The sequence below is a fragment of the Dicentrarchus labrax genome, unplaced genomic scaffold, assembly GCF_905237075.1.
Source record: "Dicentrarchus labrax unplaced genomic scaffold, dlabrax2021, whole genome shotgun sequence".
Lineage (NCBI taxonomy): Eukaryota > Metazoa > Chordata > Actinopteri > Moronidae > Dicentrarchus > Dicentrarchus labrax.
Genome location: NW_026136704.1, coordinates 21,507,430 through 21,530,713, shown reverse-complemented (window position 1 = coordinate 21,530,713; position 23,284 = coordinate 21,507,430). Strand labels below are relative to the sequence as shown.

Genomic DNA, 23,284 nt, shown 5'->3' with positions numbered 1-23,284 from the left:
TAGGCTTTTTTTAATCCTAGCTTGTGAAATCATGTTAGAAAAACACTTTGGACAGGAACTGCACACAAGTGCACGTGCATTTTTAATTTTTATTAATCTGCATCACACACCCATAGATGCAAATAAACCAATACTGCCCCAATAAGTTACATTTAAATAAAAGACAGTATTGAGTTACTTTCTCCCAAGTGATACAATAACAAACCTATAAGGTTACAAAGATGATGTTTTAAACTTCTTTAAAATACCTGATAAATGGCTTCTGCATACAGTGCAATATGGAGTTATTCAAGCTATTGTTAAGGTTTGCATTAAAAGTCTCCTCAAACTAAAACTGGACAGCAACTTCACACAGACTATACTGTTGCAAATAAGAACAAAAAGATTCAAATCTAGGTAACAAAAACAAACACAACTCTCCCAAACATTTCTTACACTACAAGACTGCCAAAGACAGTTGACGTACGTCTGTGTAGCAACAGCCCACAACACCAACCAATTATCCCTTCAAATGAATATAACCAATAATTTCCTTCATTAAATGTACTTATAAATTAAAAGCTTTAAAATCAAACAAAAGAAAAGTGCTTCAAAATAAATGACATTGGTCATGTTATGTTGATTATTCTGCGCTAGCAAAGCAACCCAGAGTAATTTCTATGTCTTGGGAAACAGTGTCGTTGTCTTCTTACCTACTTAATCAAAAACAATTTTTTTTTTTTAAATCCTCCAAATCATCTTAACAGATTTTTTTTTTTTTTGATAGGGCATGCTTAGGACACATTTTTGAGAAGATAAACAAATAGATGAAAATTTGACTATTCAATCATTAGAATTCATGTAACATGTCTTCAAGCAATGTTCTTTACTACTGTAAATATTACAGGATTAATATTTCCTATTGCATCCAAAAGAATTGATATCTGCCACTCTATAGAAAAATAAAATCACTTCTGTCCATCCAGCTTATGACTGGAGTGAAAACAAGACTACAATATCCATACACACGCAGCTTTATGATTCATCGACACTAACGGAACATGTCCATGCAGCACCCTTATATTCTCTCTCACACGCACACACACACACGCACGCACGCACATGCACACGCACACACGCATCTCTTTCTGGATATTTCTCTGCAGGACAGGGAAATACACAGTAAATGTAGCACAAATCACAAGCATGAGCTGGAGGGTTATTTTAGTATGGGGAAGGTAAGTTCTGCAATATTCTGATTTCTCAATTTCCTTTTCCAAAAATCACATATTACTGATAATTCCTGTTATTCGTGTTATTAGAGGTTACTTGGGCAGTATGGTTCTGCGTGTCAAGTTGATCCTCCACTTGTTAATTTACATCTGGAGACATCACAACATAGTAACAAAAACCTGTGAATAATGACACAAACATGTTTACAAATCACATCCAGCCATTTATCACGTCTGAAGAACAATGATAAGGATGAAGAAGTACTGAGGTACTGAAGATGCCATTGCGGGTGACCAACAGATGTGTTCAGGAAGAACTTGGAGTGGAGTCAGCCAGCTCCTTTACATTGAAAAGGAGCATGTTGAGGTGGTCGGGGTATCTCGTCAGGATGCCTCCTGGACGCCAAGGTTTCCCTGCACATCTCACGTTGGAGGAAGCAGCAGTAAGAGCATGCCGCAGATGCTGCACTGGATCCTTTACTTTTCATGCTTGGAGTGTACTTGCCCTCGGTGGCTGTCTCTGGGACTTTTTGGGAAACATTTATTCACTTTCTTGCTGAAAGTTAGATGAGAAGATTGAAACTACTCACATGCCTGCGAGATGTAACCTTTGTACAAACTGTGTTTATTTGTGAGCCTTAGAGACGCTAGTAGGAAGATTTTTGTTACTAGACATTACTAGCCCCCGCATTTTTTGCCTTTATGCTAAGCTAAGGGCTAAAGGTTCACATTTACTTTACAGACATGAGAGTTCTTATTGATCTTCTTATCTAACACCGCAAGAAAGCCAAAGTGTGCTTCCCATATTCTTTTAACTCAATAGTTCTGTTCCTGCTCTGTGTAGCTCCGGGGCCTCTACACAATGGATAGATGGAACAGAGATGGCCGGGGTGGAAATGGGCTCCATATCGAATGCTGCTGCTGTATGTGCATAGGGACAGCAAAGTTAAACAGCAGGGTAAAGAAGGAGGTTGGAGTAAAGCCTCTAGAGGATTTTTATCTTCATGTCTTCATGTCAACCAGCAAACACTTGCGGTTGCAGTGGTGGCGGCAGGAGCTCATTCTCAACGTTATCAGCGTCAATTGCTGATGATGCGGCAGATGTTGTCCCACTGGCTGTTGTGGCAGAAGGATTTTGCGTCTCTGGTGGAAAGCTCTCCAGAACGCTCTGTACCTTCTGCTCCACTTCGTCCGTCCAGTCGATGAGATCGCTCTCCAGCTGGCGAGCCTTCTCCATGACCCGCTCCTGCCTTTCTCCGAGCCCTGTTAGCATGTCCAGCCGTTTGTGGACCTGAGTGAGAGCTGTGCTGCCTGGGGAGCTTGAGGAAGCTCCAGTGGCCTGTGGCCAGTGGGGGGATGCCTGCCCTGACATGTAGAGCTCAAACTCCTCAGAGCTTAGGTTCAGAGACTGGCCGTCCAGCTTCTCGATGAAGGCCACTGCACAGCACTGGGGAGAGAGGAGGTAGAGGGTCATTAAAAGAAAGTCTCGCCTATTTGTGTCATCAGTCTTTTTTTTCTCTGCATTTTTCATTTATTGGACAGTTGAGAATTGAGACAGACATTAAAAACTTTGTAGATATTTAATGCCAATTGGAGTGGTGAACATGACCCATTTACACTAACAAAAATATGAAAATAAAGCTAGTTCTTGACAGAAAAAACAATAAGAACAGCATATTTTCAAGACTTTAAAACATTTTTTTTAATATAAAACACTAGTGAGGCACCTGGATTATGGCAGTACTCAGCTGACTCTTAACATGAATTTATATACGGATATAAGATGGATTTTTTAGATGACTTGGACTGATACCAAAATCTACCAATTACTTTTACTCAGACTCAGACAAATGCAAGCGTGTACTGATATTCTCACCAGGTTAGTGAAGTAGTAACCATCCTCTCCGGTCATGAGTCTGCTGGGGTTGCTGAAGCGGGTGATATACTGGATGTTGGACTGCAGTCGTGGAGGGTTAGCTTTCAGCACAATGTAGATGAGCGTCGGGAGAAAGTCATCCGCAGAGGCAGCCTCTTTCTTGCTGATTTTAATGGCGTTGAAGATGTGCTTGCTGCAACGGGTGACGCACGCCAGCTTGTCCTTGGGCACGCGCTTCGAATCCATTTCAATCACATCTGAGATTTGAGAACACAACAAATTGTTTGTCTGAAGACCTTACTGGATCACCAAGATAATTAGGTGATGTCCTTCTGAAAATTACACCTAATGAGACTTACCTGTGATGGCTTTGACTACACTGTCAGACACCTCAGGGATCTCCTCATTCACAGGAACACACAACATCTCAATGGTGACCCAATGCAAGGCTCTGTAACAGCACCCAATAACAATTTAAGTAACTCTCAGATGTATTCATTTTACCTGCAATTGTGTTGCAGTGAGATTGACTACTAGAATAGCAAATTTAAGCATGATTACAACTTTTGTTTGCTCACCTGATTCTCTTCTGAATGACCAGGTCTTTCTTCTCATCATCTGTGGTCTCAGGACAGAAGACCTCCTTGTAGAGACGAGTCATCATGTACTTCTCTACTTCATCCATAACGCTCTCAACATGATCTGATGAACCTTTGACCACGGAAGCAGAAAGATAGAGAGCAGACATTATTCACTGTACAATGTTAGTGATAGTCGCTGTTATTAGCTGATGAGTTTACCTTTAAACTGGGTCTGGAGGCGGTCAGAGAGGTTCTGGTAGAAGTCCTGCACACACTCTGAGAGCTCATCAGCACCCATGTCCTGGAAAAGGAATGAAAATTAACAATTCAGAGGAGATTTAATTGAGTTTCAGCATAAAATACACTAATGTACAAGGACAGACATCAAAATCAAGCCCAAATATGACAAAGTGATATATTATGCATACTTTTGGTTTTACTTATATCAATTTAAAAACAATTTTGAATGGAAAAATACTTAATATCCAACTAACTGAATTTATAAAAACTTCAGCAATGACTGAAGGAGCGTAATTCTTCATTATATATTTACAAATACTTGTTTTCACTTGAGGCAACAATGTGTGACAGTCAGCATCGCACAGGGTAGTATTCAAGGTTTTGCTAGCTGCACAACAAATGTTTACTGCACAATGATATGCAAAAACTATATGCACCATGTTTTTATCATTTGAGTTTAAGCAATTTCAGCTAATTTAATTCAGTGATTGTGACGTTGGAAATGGAGAAGACTCCATGGAAGGCAACCTCTGGCGTCTGTAGATAAAAACAGCTCATTCTAAGACAACAAAAACACAATTATAAGGCTCATTTCACACAAAAAACAAGATGAATAAGCCACACAAAACTCACTCGCTTATAGACCATGCTCTCAGTGAAGGCACGGCACTGTTTGAAAATCTCTCTGCCAGACTTCAGAGGTTTGAGAAAATCAATGAACTCTCGCGTTGCATGGTCACTGTCCACAGAAGAATGACGGCTTGAAGAGGAGCTGGGGCTTGGGCTGGACTGCGCTTCAAAAGGAGAAGCATCTGGGGGAAGACACCGAATGTTACTTTAATTCAGTTGTACTGCAACTGTTTCTGGCATGCGTCCCCTTCAGAAGTAGAAAAAAGTTTATGTCACACAACCCACAGTTTCTAGCAATCAACAACAATGATAGAGGAACCAAAACCTATTTAAAAAAGGATCCAAGTTGAATTTTAGGGAAATAAACATCAGCACAATATCATCAGCAAACTCTATATAAATCATATTCATTCAACTTTGTTCTGCTCTTTGGTCATCCACACTATACCCCACACTTTGAGAACCACTGCTTTATATAAATGCTATAAAGACTTACAGTCTTAGTGGGTTACTACCTAGGGAAGTGGCTGAACTAAAAAAAGAAGAAAATATTATTGAGCAAACATTTCTGTGACTTCTGTTGCTCCAGTAAAACAGGAAACCAGAACCAGTTATGCAAGAAATGCAGGCACAGAAAAGATTTTAATCAAAACATAAAACAAAACTACTAAAGGATACAAATGTCACTACCACTCAACCTTAACAATAAAGCTATGATAAATAATCATTAGCAGCTCCTGCAGTCGATGATGTTTAAAAGTATTTACCTTTTTTGGGGGGTGTTTTGGTGGAAGGAGTAAAAAACTTTGTGACTGTGTGGACTTTGCTGGACTTTTCCTTAGTTTTTCTTTCCTCAAATTTGCTGAAGGGTGTGATGGTAGATTGTGATTGGGCCTTCTGATGTCTGCTTGCGTACGCTTCCTCTTCCTCTCTCTGCAGCCTGGGAGGGAAAGCACAGTACAACTGTAATAGACTGTAACAGATGTCACAAGGACAGACGGACGAAAGAAAGCCAATAAAAGACGAGGTGACAGTATTTGCATTTTAGGAGTCAGACAAACCTCTCAGCAAGTGCCCAGTCTTCTTTAATCTGTTTTTGCTTTTCTTGCTGATTTTCCTCTCGCCAGCACTTCGAGCACAGGCCCTGCCAACCAGTGTTGCCATAAAAACCACATCCCTTCTTGCAAAGCAGCTCTGATTGGTCCAGATGGATCCCACGCCGCTGGTTCATCATTCTTCACAGTAAAGAAGACAGCTGGAGGGAACCAGAAGAGAAACAATAACCGTGAGTACACCCAGGAACAGTTTGGCTCATTGATCCATTAACGTTACATTTGTTTGTTATCAGCTGAAATCTCACCACACGTTTTTCACTATGAGCTAATTTGACTTGAGAAGTTTATTGTAGCATGGTCCAAAAAGTTAAAGTTGCTCAAGGCCCTGGCTGACTTAGATTTCCTCTTTGGAGGCAAAACATCTGGTGAAACGTCTCCAGCTGTGGACCTGATCTATTTGTTCGCATTAGCCAACAGCCAGCAGCTGATCGGACACAGCAGCAGCTCTTAAACAGAACAACCATCTTATAACTATATATATATAAAACCTTCCTATCAGTTTGAAAGACGGCCACACTGTCAACAAGCTAATCTACAGCTAGCTGCCAGTGTTTACCTCAGCTAATTACAGAGCTAACCTAGCCAGCTAAGGTAACTCGCTACATCAGCGTTACGTTAGTGACAGCGCTCTACGGTGGCGTCGTGGATTTTGTGTCAACATACGCTTTCATTCGTTGTGTCAAAAAGCTATCAGGTAACCTTATCTTCGGTCCAGCTTCCAGCTACTGTCGGTGGATGTTTACACTAGCTAAGCAGCTAACTTTGTCCCACAGCCATCTTGTTAGTCGGTTTCTTCTTCTCTGGTATTTTTTAGGATGTTACACATTAGAGGTTGGACGCCGTGTCGCCCCCTAGCGTTAACATGTGGTAATAGCGGGTATTATCCCTCAGATTTGTAAAGAAAGGACATTGTTAATCATTCTTAATAATTTGATATGAATAACGACGTGAAGACTTACCCCTGTCAGTATGAACATGTGATTTTAAAAAAGCTGTAAGGCTCTTTGTAAAGATAAACAAACTGTTGATGGCTGTGGTCCAATGTTTGATTTTGAATTTAAGTAGTCATGGTGAAGTGGTGGAGTACAATGGGTGATCTTTATCAAAAGGGTTTACCATGTTATTATCATCAATATGTGCGTCACTTTTTTTTAAATCTGAAAAACAAACAGCATATTAACCTACAGTAAGCCAGTTGTTAGATTTTATGATCTCATGCGCAGTATTGGTGAGCAAACACTTGAAAAATCAGCTGGAGAGGAATTTAAATTGTGTTCGTATTTTATATTACTTATTCAATCTTACACATACACCTTTTAATCCAATACCAGGAAATATTGCATTACAAGTAAAAGTTCAGGAGTATCATTCTGTACTCATTATGCAGCAGAATGGCTCCTGTTTGAGTTATTTAATTATATATTAGCTATATTATTGCAGCATTTTAACGTTGTAGCATTTGACAGTATAAATACTGCATCATATTTATGAGCTGCTCATTTCTTAAGGGAAATCTTTGCAATTAAAGTAATACAAAAACTAAGGAAAAGTCCAGCAAAGTCCACACAGTCACAACGTTTTTTACTCCTTCCACCAAAACACCCCCCAAAAAAGGTAAATACTATTAAACATGATCGACTGCAGGAGCTGCTAATGATTATTTATCATAGCTTTATTGTTAAGGTTGAGTGGTAGTGACATTTGTATCCTTTAGTAGTTTTGTTTTATGTTTTGATTAAAATCTTTTCTGTGCCTGCATTTTTTGCAGAACTGGTTTTGGTTTCCTGTTTTACTGGAGCAACAGAAGTCACAGAAATGTTTGCTCAATAACATTTTCTTCTTTTTTTAGTTCAGCCACTTCCCTAGGTAGTAACCCACTAAGACTGTAAGTCTTTATAGCATTTATATAAAGCAGTGGTTCTCAAAGTGTGGGGTATAGTGTGGATGACCAAAGAGCAGAACAAAGTTGAATGAATATGATTTATATAGAGTTTGCTGATGTTTATTTCCCTAAAATTCAACTTGGATCTTTTTTCTGCTTCTGAAGGGGACGCATGCCAGAAACAGTTGCAGTACCACTGAATTAAAGTAACATTCAGTGTCTTCCCCCAAATGCTTCTCCGTTTGAAGCGCAGTCCAGCCCATCCCCCAGCTCCTCTTCAAGCCGTCATTCTTCTGTGGACAGTGACCATGCAACGTGAGAGTTCATTGATTTTCTCAAACCTCTGAAGTCTGGTGTGCTGGGCCTTCACTGAGAGCATGGTCTATAAGCGAGTGAGTTTTATGTGGATTATTCATCATGTTTTTGTGTGTTTATGTGTCAAATGAGCCTGTATGAACCATATAATTATTCTGCTGCACTCACATGGATTCAGATACAAGACTGCAAACCGGAAGTAATGTTAGTGAATGAGAGCAGGACGGTAGTGAGTAGGGAACCATATGGAGTGTGGACTAGTAGCTGAAGAGGTGCCAGTTTCACCCTTGAGCAAGGCACCTAACCCCAAAACTGCTCCTGGGGCGCTGCTAATGTGGCAGCTCATCCCTCCACCATCTCTCTAGCTGCACATGCATGAGTGTGCATTTCAGCCTGTGTATGTATAAAATAAAAAAGAGTGAAAAAAATAAATCAAATTAATAAATTACATAAAATAATTCAACATATCAACATAACACATCCGTATAATATTGATTATTATGTTTTTTGATCGTCTATAATCACCTGAATATAGAAATCTTTGTGTTTATACCGACTGACCACCAGTGTGTATAATCAGTGCAGATGTGCCCATAAGGAAAGTGTTTGGGGGTCGTGGGGGAACTTTTCCAAAGAAATTGATGCATTGACTGATTGTGTGTGGGTCTGGTGATAGTGAACATCAGTGTTGGGGAAGTTACTTTTCAAAAGTAATTAGTTACAGTTACTAATTACTTCTTCCAAAAAGTAACTAAATTAGTTACTGTTGTATATTAGGTTGCGATGATGTGAAGATGTGTTGAAGAGAAGTCCGCTGACACCATATTGATTGTATATAAAGGTTTATTACAAAAAGGTACAGCATCATTTCAAGCCCCGGGAGCTTGGAGAGCATCCTGCCAAATGAACAACTCTGTCTATTTTGCATTGAAAATAGGTTTATATAGGTCTGTTGTTTACTCCAAAAATGGAAAGAAACATCTGGTTTAGCTATCAGATGTACTGAAATAAGGGGAGATGGGGGTTTTCAAGGCAGAGGTCAGAGGTCATTGAGAGGCCCCTAACCTAAACACTGCCTAGTAAGAATTACGATGTTGAACCTCATGTCTTACTAACACTACATATGTTAACAAAATATCAGTTGAACTTATACCAAACTGTAACTTAAATTTATAGGCCTTCGGATACCACATATTCCCCCCTTCGAGGCTGATAAAGTTTCGAAAAACAAAAGAGCAAAACATACATGTTTAAACACTTAACAAAAATAACAATTCCTCCTACACATGCTTCTTGCAGCATACCCATAACAATACAGCAACTTTATGGAGTGCGAGAGCGAGAAACCTGTCCGGCAGCTTTCTTTCCAAAGTATCCATCAAACAATCTAGACAGGAAAAATTCTCTCACGGCCCCTCTGCCTCAGGCGACCACACATAGTACTCCAGATCAATTAAAAAGAAGAATCTTAACAATTTATTTAGAGATATGGTTTAAGCAAATACATGTGAAAACCTCAGGAAATAAAATCAAAACAATGTCCAAAGTCAGGCTGGTCGACCCATTGTACCTTCCAATGGACCTGTCCCTGCCTAGACCCCAATATCCCTAAGCATCAACAAAAAAAGAAAAACATCTGAGGTCCCCATATATTTACCTGATAACAGAAAACATCATTCTCCAAACAGTTAATACAAAAATAATATGATACAAATTAAGTATTACTCATGGAAATATGTATATATCAGAGAAGACATAAGAATGTATCACACTGCAGCTCCTCAGTGTAGTGTCGATGATGTGTCGAATCTGAACATTTTATCACCATATCCTTGTTCAGAATTTGCCAGTCCATTCTTATTGTCCATATTTGAATATCTGAATCCCTTCTGCACATTCCCCCAATATGCTCTGGAAGAAAAGAAAACACCTACCAGTATCTTTTGCAAAAACAAAACATAAAAATTAAAACATCAAATACAAATTAATATGAATCACAAATTCATATTCCATTATGAATCACATTCCATTTCCCCCCTTTGCTGAATAAGAAACTAAATACCAAAACAATAGCAAAATAAATGTGAAGATTATAACACAATTAGATATTCAAAATGGATATTTCTCCATCAATTCACCTTCTAGCATTACTTCTTCATTTCAGTCTACATCAGTCATATTTAACAAAGGCATCTGAGTGTGATCTCCAGGCATCACAACTCCAACCTATCTCAATATCATAGCCTTCGCAAAAGTCAACAGCAGTGTACAGAAACAAAACATCACACACAGTGATAAAAGAACCGCTAATAAAATCTGAACCAACACTTCTCCAAATGGTCCTAATTTATGCTGCAACCAAGCATTTGCAGACCATCCAGCTCCTTCCGACCGACCAAACGCATCCCTTATATTCCTCAATGCATCTATAACACTAGTGATATTATCAGAACTATCAGGAATCAAAGTATAACAAGCATCCCCGGTCAAGTTCAAAGCCACACATAGGCCACCTTGTTTGGCTAAAATATAGTCAAGAGCCATGTCATGCTTCAACAACGTCAGTCTGTGACTCCTTTGAGTATTTTACAAATATTCAAACCCTCATATAGTTTCATTCGCAAAACCCTGCAAAGTGTAGGTAATGTTATCAATGTGATCTGCCAAAAATGTCACACTATACCATTAGAATAATCCTATACCCCATGTCTCTCCTAGACTTATCCTCCAATGGTAGGACTCCAAGTTGTGAAATTGTGCCATTTCCCTTTTCACTCTATTTCCAGACAAAAGCAAGCTTCTGCTCGTACAGTTTTCACTTCCACTGAACCAGGGACTGCCATAATCTTTTCTCTTTGATCAGTTAAGTCTATATTTGGCAGATCCATCATCCAAGCACACTCTCTTAAGTTCATACAAATGCACTGGCACAGCCATCCAAGTGTCCAGCGCTGATTCTTGCTGATACTTCAACCATGATAAAGCAGTATATAGACATTTGACAAATAATTGTTCAGGTATTGTCTCTAGAATTGACGGCCCGGTCCTAGGTGATGGAATCCTAATCATACACGGGCACCTCCCATGAGTAGCCGATCTCAAAGAATGAGTTAACTGTTGGAACCATATATTTCTGCTTGCCCATCGGCCTGTAATCTGTAGCACTGAAGCATCAAATCCATATGCTTTCCATCTAGAATCTCTCTTTCGTAATGCATGCAAGTTTCCAGTCCTCTCAGTTTGTGTCCAACTGTCATCAAAAGTATCATGGTCAGTGGTCATGCTATCAGTCTGAGTCTTAATAAATGAATCCTTGGTAGTCCTCACACTTAGTGGTTCTTCAGTAGATGAGATCACAGTATTCTCAAATTTCTTATTACTACCGTTCTATTTCCATAATGGATTTCAATTACATTTGCAAATTCTATGGGCTACAGAGATATCGTAGCTAAATTCTAGGTTATATCTATAGTTTCTCTAAATACCTCAGATACTATCATTATTCTATCAGCGACCCTTTCCATGGTATCTCGCACTGTCCATCTTTCCTCCACAGCCTCATTTATAGGATTCCTAGCAGTTGTAAATTTAGAAATTATCCATATGGTCATTATAGATTTTAAACCAACTGAGGTCATAGCAGAAGTTGATGCACTCATGCTATCAGTCACTCCCAAAACTAGAAGAGTGGATGCTATCTTTTCAATCTCCACTCGAGGGGTTGTTGCTATGGCGATTCGCTCTTGAGCAGCCGCCTGTATTTGCACATCATTCAAATCTGTCGCCACAAATGTTATTTTGCGTGTTACATGCCCTTCCATACAGTAATTGTGCTCTGGCATGCACTGAAAAGATGAATCAAAATAACTACATATATATATTTCCCTAAATCTTCTCGGCTAACATTATGCATAAAAAGTGAACAGTCTTCTAGAACATTTATCCACTTTCTTTCATTAAATAAAAAATACTTCCTCTGATCGAAAGACACATCATCTACCTCAAGTCCTTTTGTGGCTATTTTCTACCCTGATTGTCTTTTCACACAGGAGGACTACTATCATCATTATTCCACCTAGTACATTGACATGGAAGCAGAACCCACTCTCCTAACTTTGCTCTAACTATAGTCTCCAAATCGCTTGGATCTGATCTTCTTTCGGACTGGTCTTGGACTTCTTGGTCTACTTAAACCACTAGGTTCTCTTGGAAGAACATCACATTTCTCCTGACATTATTCTTCAAACAGATTGTACATCTTACTATGACATAATCAATTTACTCAAGCAAATAGGATGCTCAAAAGCCATACTCTTTTGTGAATTTTCTTTTAATCTCCCCCCTTGCAACATGAGCTAACCCATGTGCTTCCTGAATCATCAGACCTAACAGATCTGGGGGTGCTATTTTCAATCTCTCATGGTTTCTCCACAAGCCTATGGAATGCTGACTAGCACCTCTGTCCACCCACAGCTCTGTATCTATGGCATGCTGTTAGGTCTTCCTTCTTAGTCTTATAAATCCTTCACTAAACCTCCACTATCTGGAAGTTGAATTTCCTTTATTTAAATCTAAGATCTAAGAATCCTAAGCAAAGGAAGCTAAGTTCAACTCTCCTCACTCTTTTTATTTATTTATTTATTTATTTTCTTTCGTTCTACAAGTCATTAAAGGCTGTTGTTGCCTCAGGAGTCAATCAAAAAGTCAGTCTTGTCAAAAGTCTTCCCATGTATGATATCATACAGGGTTGGGAGATCTCCACAAATTCACGATATTATTAAGTTTCAATACGCATTTTCTAGATTATCTAAAATTGTCTGGATATGGTCTTGACCTAATTTTAAAACCTCCAGATTATATGGCCCAAGTGCACTAATTGCAAAATGAGTTGCTTCTTTTCAAAAAACATCATCATTTTCTATCTAAAACAAAACAAAGACAGTGTCGGTTTGACAATTCCTTTTCATAAGAGAGCAGACTAAAAATTATCAACCTACTGAACAAATGTACCATACCATGGTGGCTACCAATGTACAAGGCCTTCAGCTTCAGTCACAGCTGCAGAATGAAACTGGAGAGCAACTCTGTGCCATCTGTGTCCACTTATACCCCCTACAAGTAAAACAAACAAGAACTGTGAGTTAGAATTCACCAGAATGCTAAATCTGCATTCACTAAATCAATTCCCTACAACACCACCAGGATCCTACTGAAACGTATGACATTAATGTTGTAACATTTAGTCCAGTTTCTTACTTTATCCCCCTAAAGTCTTCAAATATCTCTCTATGTGATCTCTTTACTAGCATCATTGGGTAATTACATAGTGAATGATTACCTTCAACAATGACTCTTTCATCTATAAGAGGTAAAAACAATATCTTCAACTGCTTCAAGACTGAGGTGATATATTCTTTTACAAAGTCTAATGTAGAGTTGCACTCTATATTCTCCCCAAATCAGAACTCCACAAGAAGTCCACAAACAACAATCAAAAACTATTAAAAGCAATGCATTGACTATGGAGACATCTACTCCTAAGTCTACAAAGAATCTCACTATATCACTTACTATATTTAGAATTAACCTAAAGTTGTCTTTGCATCTAGTGTTAACTGTAAATATCAATAATCTGTAACTACTGGCTCATCATTGTCATCATTTATCTTCTCCTTGTGTGTCTGTATCTATGTCAATGTACTATTCAGTACTCTGATCTGCACCCCACTGTCTCCTATGGTTGTTCCTGTGGTCCTTTTGTTGGTGCCTCTGACCAAAACTCATTTGGATCTTCTCCTTCTCACCAGATCGGACAAGGGATAAAGGTCAAGGAATCTTTCTGCCATCTCTCTCTCTTGTTCTCTTTGTTTCTTTAAACGTTCAAGATGTGTATCTAAACAATCACCAATCCCCAGCCTGGGAATGTCATCATCACTCTACATTGTCCTTTTGGCTCCCCAGCCTGTGATTGTAGGTATCTACTAGTGACAAAAAAGACTTCCTGGGAGAAGCAAAGTTAGTTTTCTCTGCCCTTCCCCAGTCGCTGTTGTAGGATTCAGAGAGCAAGACCGAACAGGTCAGGCACAGTTGGTCTTCCTGAAGTTGTTTATCTTAGAGGGGTTCTTGTAGTAGGAGACAGCATATGGGGAGGTCCAACCCCTGCTCTGGCTCTATACACTCCTCTCCATCTTTCTGTTTTTCTACTGTCTCACTCCTTCTTTAAACAATCTGTTCTATACCTATGATAAACAACACTAATTACATGATACCAAAGTTCAACATCCTCATTCTACATTGTTTCTCCCTTTTTCTGAAATTTCAGTAATGCCTTTAAGAGAGTAAAGTAAGGAATTTAATTTCCCCAATTTTATCCCCATTTCTACTATAAACTCACTAGAACTGGTTTGCTTTTAACTTTAATGGGCTTATCATTCACACATCATTCTCAATCCCACTGATCTTACATACCATGTATGGTCTGATCTTATCATACACACAAACCTCTAGACAATTCAGATCAGCCAGGTGGCTTTTATGACACCTATGCTCCCAGCAGCACACCCTTGAAGTATACACAATGTATACCAGACACTGGCTGAGTAAACACAAAGTTTATAGTTTTTTACTTTCTTCACTCATATGCCCTCATAGTGGTTAGTGGGAATTTTATTTCTCTTTCCCCAAATCCTCACCAAAAGAAACCTCTATCGTGGTGTATTATCCACTAGGCATCACAGTAATTTCCATTCTTATCTTAGTTACTTCTCTTATATTTAGTCCCCATTTCTAGTTATCCTCTTTATTTGTATTTTCCTTTTTAAGTCGTTTAGTTGTTTGTTTTCTATTTTTTTCTTCTTATTATCTTTTTCCTTTGCTTCAATGGTTTCGGTAAAACCTGAAACCACATTTCAATATCTCATTTGGCTTTACATCAACATAGGCTTGGAAACTCCCATCACCTCACATCACTACACAGACCCAGTAGTGGTTATGACTGGTCTTTTTCACTCTTGATTTAATTCAAAACACTGTACTCACTTTTACCAATGGATGGAGTGGACACTGTCCACCACCTAAGTCTGACATCAGGCAGGATCCTGCCCTCCGTTTGTCGGAGCGGAACTTTCCCTACTGGCATTTACCTTCTGTCTTGACCCAGGCGCAGATCAGCCGCACTTCCATCCAGTTCTTTAAACTATTACAAACCCAGTGTGATAAATCAAATTCCTTTACTCATACAGCATAGAGGGAAGACCACAGCCTAGACATTCCCTCCTAACTTTCAGAATACACTCCCTTACTAAGTATACAGGTGTTAACTTTGAGTAATCACAATGTATATTTTCCTATCTTTTTAGACATATCTGTGTTTACATTCAAGCTAAGGAATAATCAATCAGCTTAACTCAGGAACACTTTTAATCGCCGAAATAACATTTTCTTTTCTTTTTTTTTTTATCTGTCAACATAATTCTCATTTATAAAGTTAATGGATCTCAATCAAATAGTTTTATAATCAAGCAACAGCCACTAGCAAACAGAATATTTTATTGGGCTTCTATTTACCCCTCCTCCTTGAAGCTCAGGGTCTGCAAGCTACAACACCTCTGTGCAGGCAGGGGAGTGACTATACTATAGGCTATATGATACGTGTCCTAAGAACATACCATTTCTTAAGAGCTGTTTATTCATGCAGGTGGGTTCATGTTCCAAGAAGTGGCAACAGGAAACCCAAGGGATTGATTGCACAACCGAAATCCATTGTTTCCATGTAGGGAAATTAAAGGGAAATTATCATGTGACGCTTTCGGCGCGCACTCGATCGTCTTTTACGCACACACGCACGCAGGCACGCACAGGAAGGAGGCGCGATTTTAAACGCGTTTAACTTTAATCTATTGGCTACTTTTTGGTGACACGACGTTTATGAGTGATGGCAGGTAAGAGTATTTGAGGTCAAAAATACATGTTGATAACGAAAGTACAGAGGAAGAACAAAGGAGGTCAGCCAATGCGCGGGTCTGTAGGTGTGGGGACTGTAAAGAAGGATAGGGTTCACGTTTTGGGACTTTGATCAATACTGCTAATAATAATATATCGAGGATTAGATGGGAATTAAACATGGTGAGTCAAGCAAAGCAAATCCCAAGTCGTCAAGTTTAGCTGTGAGTTTATCTGGGCGTATCCGTTTTAACTGCACAGCTGCATGACGCATGAACTAGTACAGCTCACCAGCAAACACACAGAATTAAAAAATGAAAAAACAATCAAGGCCAATCAGCAAAGAATACACTGATATGATACTCATATGTTACAACAAGTGGTCTTAATACTGTAGGTTAATTATCTGCTTTCTTTTAGCTTCACTTTGACTTGTTGCTCACATCTGCCTCATTCTGAACTATTTGAGTATATTAAGTTTTTTTTTTAATATATAAAGATTGCTTTTAGTGTTCTAATGTTGACCAAAGAATAAAAAAAGAATAATAAACCTATAAACACAGATTAGAAAGAACTCTGAATATGGCAAAAAGGTTTCATTTTTACACAAGGATAGAAGCAAATACCCACCTCCGCTTTTGTATAAACATACATTTGAGTGTGTCTCACACTGCTTGATACTTACTTGCACAAGATGTTGTTTTACCTACAGTACATTTCCTGGCAGCAGCACATGCAGATAAAGATTTTTACAAACGGTGACCAGTTACAACATAAAAATGTGCACAGATGCATAATTAATGGGGATTCGGTATGTTTTTATTTATACATATAACACTCTGAAAGTGGTTGTTCTGCATAATTAATACTTTTATCTTTTAATACTTTTAAATTTTTTTTTTACTGATAATACTTACAGGATGGTTATTGCAACTTAAGTCTTTCACCACCAACCCTCATTGCATTTTCTCTTGTACAGTAGCCTTCAGACACCTTTTGCAAAGACTTTTAACATCATATTCATCCTTACAACTGTGAAAACACTTCAAGAAGTCAACACTTGAGTTGTATACTTACTTTATTTTGTGTATTTTTATCATAATGATTCCTCTAGACAAGGAGCTTACTGGAGTGTGTTTATCCCTTGAATAAACTCAGTTTGAGAGGTATAATGTTGTATTCATGTTCTTTCTTCTAGATCAGGAGCTTGCCCAAGTGAGATCTGCTTTTGTGGATAGAGTGTCCAAAGTTCTGATCAATCAGCTCCTGGACGACCTTTTACAGGATGGTATCTTGAACGATGGGGAGAAAGACTCGATACTTGAGGAGAACGTTAGTAGAGCAGACAAGGCGCGTTCTCTCATTGACACGGTGAAGAGGAAAGGGGACGTAGCCAGCAGGAAGATGCTCGCTCACCTTCAAATCAGAGACCCTATACTTTACGCTGAACTGGGTCGGGCCTGATGTCAAACTGTTTAACCAGGTGAGCTGGCAATGCTTGGGTCGAGCTCAATGCTAATGATCTATGGAGACCTTTTGTTTGGATTTTATTCAGGTGGTGTGAGAAACTAATGCTGTACCTCAATACTGTCATGTTCAAATCTATTGTAAACAAACAGAGAGCGTGCCTGGGGTCAGGAGAACTTTATCCTAGTTTGATTAAAGAGTAATATACCTTATTAAATATTTTCTTATTGTCCACAAATCCCATGAAATGACTAGTGTTGTGGAAATTTCTCTGCTGCTGGTGAAGAATGAAATAGAGAACTTCTGCCGGCCGGCACGTTTATTTTCTTTGCAAAAAAAAGGTCAATCAACACACGAGCGGTCAAAGATGAAGAAAGACCCCGAACATGGGGATATCTAAACATTTATACCTGAGGACCACCTCTTTCACACCCATTTGTCTGCTGTAGGGGTCTGGCCCTCCAGGAAGTGCTTTTCCACCCCTCTGCCCACTGCAGACATCAGGGTCGACCCCCTACTGGTGTGTTTTACATATGAGGTGTCCTGCAGGATCTTGCATTCAGGTGCAAAGCCCAAAAGTCCAGACATTACAATCTACAAAACACAAAAGGACCTGGCATCTTGTGTTAGGAAGGGGGAGGTTGGGCATCTGCAGTGGCTAAAACAAAGAAACTGAATCTACCATTACACTAGTTAACAGCGCAGTAGTCCATCTCCCCTCTTGCTGTCTCTGGCACTCAGCCCCAAGTCCACTTGTTCCTACTGACAATGTAAATCTTTAAAAGCTGGTCTCAAAACTATAGTTTAAAACATTTTGTAGGGGACTATTTTCAGCTGCAGATTAATACACAATTAGAATTTACAGCAGCAGGATGATGTATGTGGAATTAAAATAAACTACAGTGCTTATGTCCATTGCAACAGAGGAAAATGTCACCACTGATGTGTTTTTCTGGTATTTCTATTTATCTCCAGCACAGAGAAATGCATCATTTTGAGCAATCATCTGAATGCACTGATGTTGTGTTTTGCTGTTTCTAGCCACAGTGTCAGAAGAGGAGCAGAACTGGTCATTCACGCTCATACCCACTGCTGATTGGATGGAGGAAATGAGGAAAAGGCTCATCATTGATAATCATGCAATTTTTAAAGCATTTTCTGGCATATTTTTGTATAATGTAAAGAATTTGGCTCTTGTCCCCACACAAGGTGGATTTATAAACTTAAAATCACTTTATGTCTTAAATTAATAATCTATGCATATATAACAATGCACTTTTAAACTAATGATTTCAGTAAATGTGATATGTTTTGGCTTCAGAGTGGAGAGTAAAGCAAATATTTGCTGACTGAAGTTGATAAATCTACTGTAAATTATTTTTTTAAAAACTGTGTGACCTATTTGCCATGTGACCATCAGGGATCATCTAGCAAATGCCAAATGCTTATCCCAAATAAAACTTGGACATGTGGATATATAACATAACATATTGTGTACTGTAATTGTATCTGTATCCTAAAGTGACTGATTTATAGTCAATGGTCCGTTATGGGTCGTATTTCTGTTTGATAATCAATCAAGGGAACAATGTGGGGTTCATGCCAGAGTCTCAACCATTTCTAATATGTGTACACTTGTGTACAGCTGCGCCATTTTAGGTAATGGTTAACGTTATCCTACCCAGCACTCCCGATAATATAAAGCAGGTTACGCGAAGTAAAGCAGGAAACCTCCTCACCATCTGAACCAGAGCGCATTACGCACCCGTCCATACACACAGGCCGTTTGACGCCGGGGAGGTTACTTGCAGAACCTGCAGACTTCAGTTTAGACATTTATGTGATACGAGATTTAAGAAATGGCAGGTAAGAGTCCACGGTTTAAATTAAGTCTATAAGTAACCATGATGGTGTATGTTGGCGGCAAAAGCAGGGCCGATCAGCGAGTACATTTACATAAGTTGTATTTACTATAAGTGGTCTGTGTTATGAAGGCGGTGAGGAGGATGGGAGTTAAAAATATGATTTTCTGTCTTCGTTTCACAAAGTGTGCCAAAGAAAACTCTGGATAACTCTGCGCCTGGCTGTGTGTGTGCCACGCATTATAGTTTCACTTTGCTTCCACTCTTCCCTGTGTACTGTTGTCTGCAGATGCAGCTTTTGTTAGGTTTTCAAAAATGTCGATAAAACTTTATTGAAATGACAACTGTGATGTGTCTGACATTATATTCATATTCATAGAGAGCTCACAGTGTCAGTCCTTTAAACTGTTCAGAATAAGTTGGCAAACAATAAACGCGGGTTTATGGAGTTATGGATGTCCAAAGTACGCAGGTCAGACAATAAAGATTCTCTAAAAGTGACTTCTTTTGACTGAAACCCATGCATTACGTTAAACACATACTCTGGTGGTCTAATAATTCACATTGTGATGTGAAATTATTATTATTATTATTATTGCAAATACGCATTTAAGTTTTCAACAGTTCAAGTGAAAAACATGGGCGTAGCTGTAGGCTTCTTCTCTATACTGTGTGAGGAGGAAGGACATGATACCGCCAGTGGCGCGCTGAAGCTGTATGAGGAACAGGGGCAAAAAAAAGAAAAAAATAACAAGGGCACCAACTACATGTGGAAGGGCAGCGTGCAGAAAATGAAACTTTATGAGGTGTATAGTATAGAAGTATTAGAAGAAGTGACACATTAACAGGAAGATGTGGTGAATGAGTGTGTTAATTGTAGGACTTCCTCCTGGGAAACTGTGGTTTGAGTCCCATGTGAGCCACGTAAATATTATTTGGATGTGGTTTTAGGCTCCTAAGGGTGCAATAGGCTATTATCTGCACACTGTAGAGGATACATTTTTCAACTGAAAAATGTTTACTGGTAAGGATTAAATGCTGAAAACAAGTAACTATTTCTTAATCTACATAAACCATTAAAACCCATTTGGATTTGATGAAAAATGTATTGTCATAAAGCTTAAAACTGTTCTTTCTTCGCTTGTAAAAAGTTATTTTTTTTTTTCGTATTTTGGAGATACATGGTTTTCAAGTGGGAAGCGATGTTTTGTAAATATTTCTAATGTCTTATTATAGCAGCACCTTTGATGAAAAGAAGCAACATTTTTAATCGTGTAATTTAGTTATTTTTTGCTTCATATTGTCTCTTCTAGATAAGGAGCTTTTCAGGGTGAGGAGTAAGTTTGTGGAAAAGGTGTCCAAAGATCTGATCAAACAGCTCCTGGACGACATTTTAGCTGACTGTATTGTAAACGATGGAGAGAGAGACTCAATTATTGAGGAGAACGTTAACAGAGCTGACAGAGCACGTGATCTCCTTGACACGGTGAAGAGGAAAGGAGACGTAGCCAGCAGGAAGTTCATCGCTCACATTCAACGCAGAGACCTTACTCTTTACTCTGAACTGGGTCTGGCTGAACAGCCTGCTCCACCAGGTGAACATATTTCAGGTAGAGAGACCTTCATCCTATTTTTATTCAAACTGATATTATACTTTAACACTGTTAATACAGATGTATAAAGAAAAACAATGTCATAAAATGAAATGTGTTGCTGTTCCAAGCTGCAGAGACCCAGATGGATCAGGAATGGTCGACCACGCTCATCCCTACCACAGAGAAATTCTGGATGGAGAAACAAAGCGATAAAAAAGTTAGTAATTCATAAAAGCCATATCGAATATCTTAATTGACATGTGGTACATTGTTTAACTTTATTTCTTTAAATTTGTTTTTCAGGTTTACCCTGTTTCCAAAACAGCTTTCAGGAATCGTGTGGCCCTTCTCATCACTAATATAACATTTACTAATGAGAAATACAACAGAAAGGGAGCTGAGAAAGATCAGGAGAACATGGAGAAACTTCTCAAAGCTCTGGGATATGATGTGGTGAAACGAACAAACCTCACAGCAAAGGTACTTTATAGAAATAGAAATAGAAAAAAATATTTTGTCTGGTTGGTTCTGTGATACAGTAACTGATATCTAAATTATTGTGCTCTCACAGGAAATTGACGCTGCCATGATTGAGTTCTCCAAAAATCCGAAACTCAGGGAGACTGACAGTGTGTTGGTGGTTATCATGTCGCACGGGAAACTGGGAGCTGTCCTTGGTGTGAACTACGCAGAGGATAATCCAGATGAGTTCCCCATCAACAACATTTACGAACATTTGGGCTCAGAGAAATGTCCAGCACTGCTGAACAAGCCCAAGATCATCATCATCCAGGCCTGCAGAGGAAGTAATTCTCTCTTATCTGATTTACTCTTACATATAAACCAAACATTGCAACTTGCACTCCGTTAAAAGTATGCCACATGTGTTTCAGATGCGGGAGGAGCAGTACTTGTTAGTGATAGTGTCAAACCAGCTGTGCTCTGTGATGATGTGAATCAGCTGGAGCTGTCTGCTGGTGAAGAAAACATAGAGGATGATACCTTGCATTTCGTACACAAAGAAAAAGACTTCATTTCTCTTCTCTCCAGCACCCCCGGTGAGTTAACTTTAATATAATCACATCTTATTCTCTAGCTCATAAAACAGTGAAGATTAACATTAATAGTTAGTTACCTTATGTAATAATATAGTAATAAACTTTATTTATATAGGACCTTTTAAAAACAAAGTGCTTTAACAGGGTAAAAACAACACAAACAACAGAACACTATAAAAAACAAGACATAAAACTACGGTGAGTAAAGGTGAGTAAAAAGGGTCACAGGAAGGCAAGATTATAAAGGTGTGATTTAAGAAGAGAAATAAAAGAAGTGATAGAATTTGCCATCCTGATCTCCTCTGGAAGGATGTTCCACAGTTTGGAGGCTCTGGTGGCAAACATCACCTTTGTTTTTTAATCTTGTTTTGGGAACCACCAGGAGAGCTGCATTTGAGGACCTCACGTCCAGGATATAGCAAATAAATAAATAATGATAATAGTAATGTAATAAAACAACATATATTTTGTGTTTCTGTATGTTTTTCCTCCAGATACTGTCTCATACAGACAACCAGATCGTGGGTGTTTTCTTATCCAGTATATTGTTGACGTAATCAACACCTCCGCGCATGTAGATGACATCGAAGAACTTTTCAGAACAGTACGTTTTCTAAGTGCAAACTGTCCTCTGGGTATGAAACATGCATGTATAATAGGAGTCAGTAGTAATGATAACGCTATTGTTTTATTACTCCTAGTGTTGCTTAATTTCACACACTGTTTGTTTGAACCTCACAGGTCATGCAACGCTTTGAAGACTTTCCTGTTCCGAACAAAAGACAGATGCCAACCAAAGACAGATGCACTTTAACAAAGCGCTTCTACTTCTTCCCAGGCCTCTGAGACAAGATTTGCTGGTGTTTAACCACAGACGTGTAACCAAATTCAAAACAACACTTTATGATATGTTCTTGTTTGTAATAATTTTGTCTAGGTTTTAAACTTCAAATAAAAATTTCAGTATGCCATGTTTAAATAATGTGACACCTATTCAGCACATGTTTTAAAGTCATCATATTTTATGAATAACATGTTTTTTATGAACACACTGTTTGCTCCATCTGTCGGTGTAAGAATGAGTAGATACAGAACAGAATGAGGTATGATATGTGAATTTTAACATAAACATTGTAGAAAATATAAATGTAGAAAAAATAAAAACTGAAAACTAAGATTTTGTTCTGCTGCCTGTTAATATGTCCAGTCCTCACAATATTATAATACTGGCTTCGTCTGCACAATGTAAACAGAAGTCTACAGGCTCTGGCTGCATCTTTAAGTCCCAAAGCATCTGCATCAGGCCCATTCAAATGGACTCCCCCAGATTTCAGATAGCAATCAATAGTCAATGTCAACTCATTACTTTTGATCTCACATTACAGAGCTGTAACTGAACCTTGAACGAGAAACAAGATAACCATTATCTTATTAAAACAATTAAAATAATGTGTGGCTATGAGGAGAGACCAAGCAACCGTTGGCCGTTGGTGTTCATCAAACGTAATAAA

General features: G+C 38.7%; 2 protein-coding genes across 4 annotated transcripts; one reads left to right on the top strand and one right to left on the bottom strand.

Moving 5' to 3' along the window:
• Positions 1 to 75: 75 nt before the first annotated feature.
• On the bottom strand, positions 76 to 5,772 carry LOC127363019 (rab5 GDP/GTP exchange factor). Its single transcript, XM_051399433.1, has 8 exons — positions 5,600 to 5,772; positions 5,306 to 5,478; positions 4,542 to 4,720; positions 3,888 to 3,969; positions 3,666 to 3,798; positions 3,447 to 3,538; positions 3,088 to 3,344; positions 76 to 2,658 (listed from the first exon to the last, which is right to left on the bottom strand). Exons 1-8 carry the CDS (start codon positions 5,770 to 5,772, stop codon positions 2,227 to 2,229), a joined length of 1,521 nt encoding a protein of 506 aa, XP_051255393.1. The 3' UTR covers positions 76 to 2,226.
• Positions 5,676 to 22,948, top strand: LOC127363024 (caspase a). 3 transcript variants are annotated; one of them, XM_051399440.1, is made up of 10 exons: positions 5,676 to 5,823; positions 7,701 to 7,927; positions 18,300 to 19,124; positions 20,434 to 20,730; positions 20,844 to 20,932; positions 21,019 to 21,195; positions 21,287 to 21,521; positions 21,609 to 21,773; positions 22,268 to 22,377; positions 22,515 to 22,948. In XM_051399440.1, the coding sequence occupies exons 3-10, from the start codon at positions 19,118 to 19,120 to the stop codon at positions 22,617 to 22,619; spliced, it is 1,185 nt and encodes a 394-aa protein (XP_051255400.1). In that variant the 5' UTR covers positions 5,676 to 5,823; positions 7,701 to 7,927; positions 18,300 to 19,117; the 3' UTR covers positions 22,620 to 22,948. The 3 variants fall into 3 exon arrangements, with proteins under 3 accessions (XP_051255400.1, XP_051255401.1, XP_051255402.1); XM_051399441.1 differs by having other exon boundaries at positions 22,268 to 22,408; XM_051399442.1 differs by lacking the exon at positions 22,268 to 22,377.
• Positions 22,949 to 23,284: the final 336 nt, after the last annotated feature.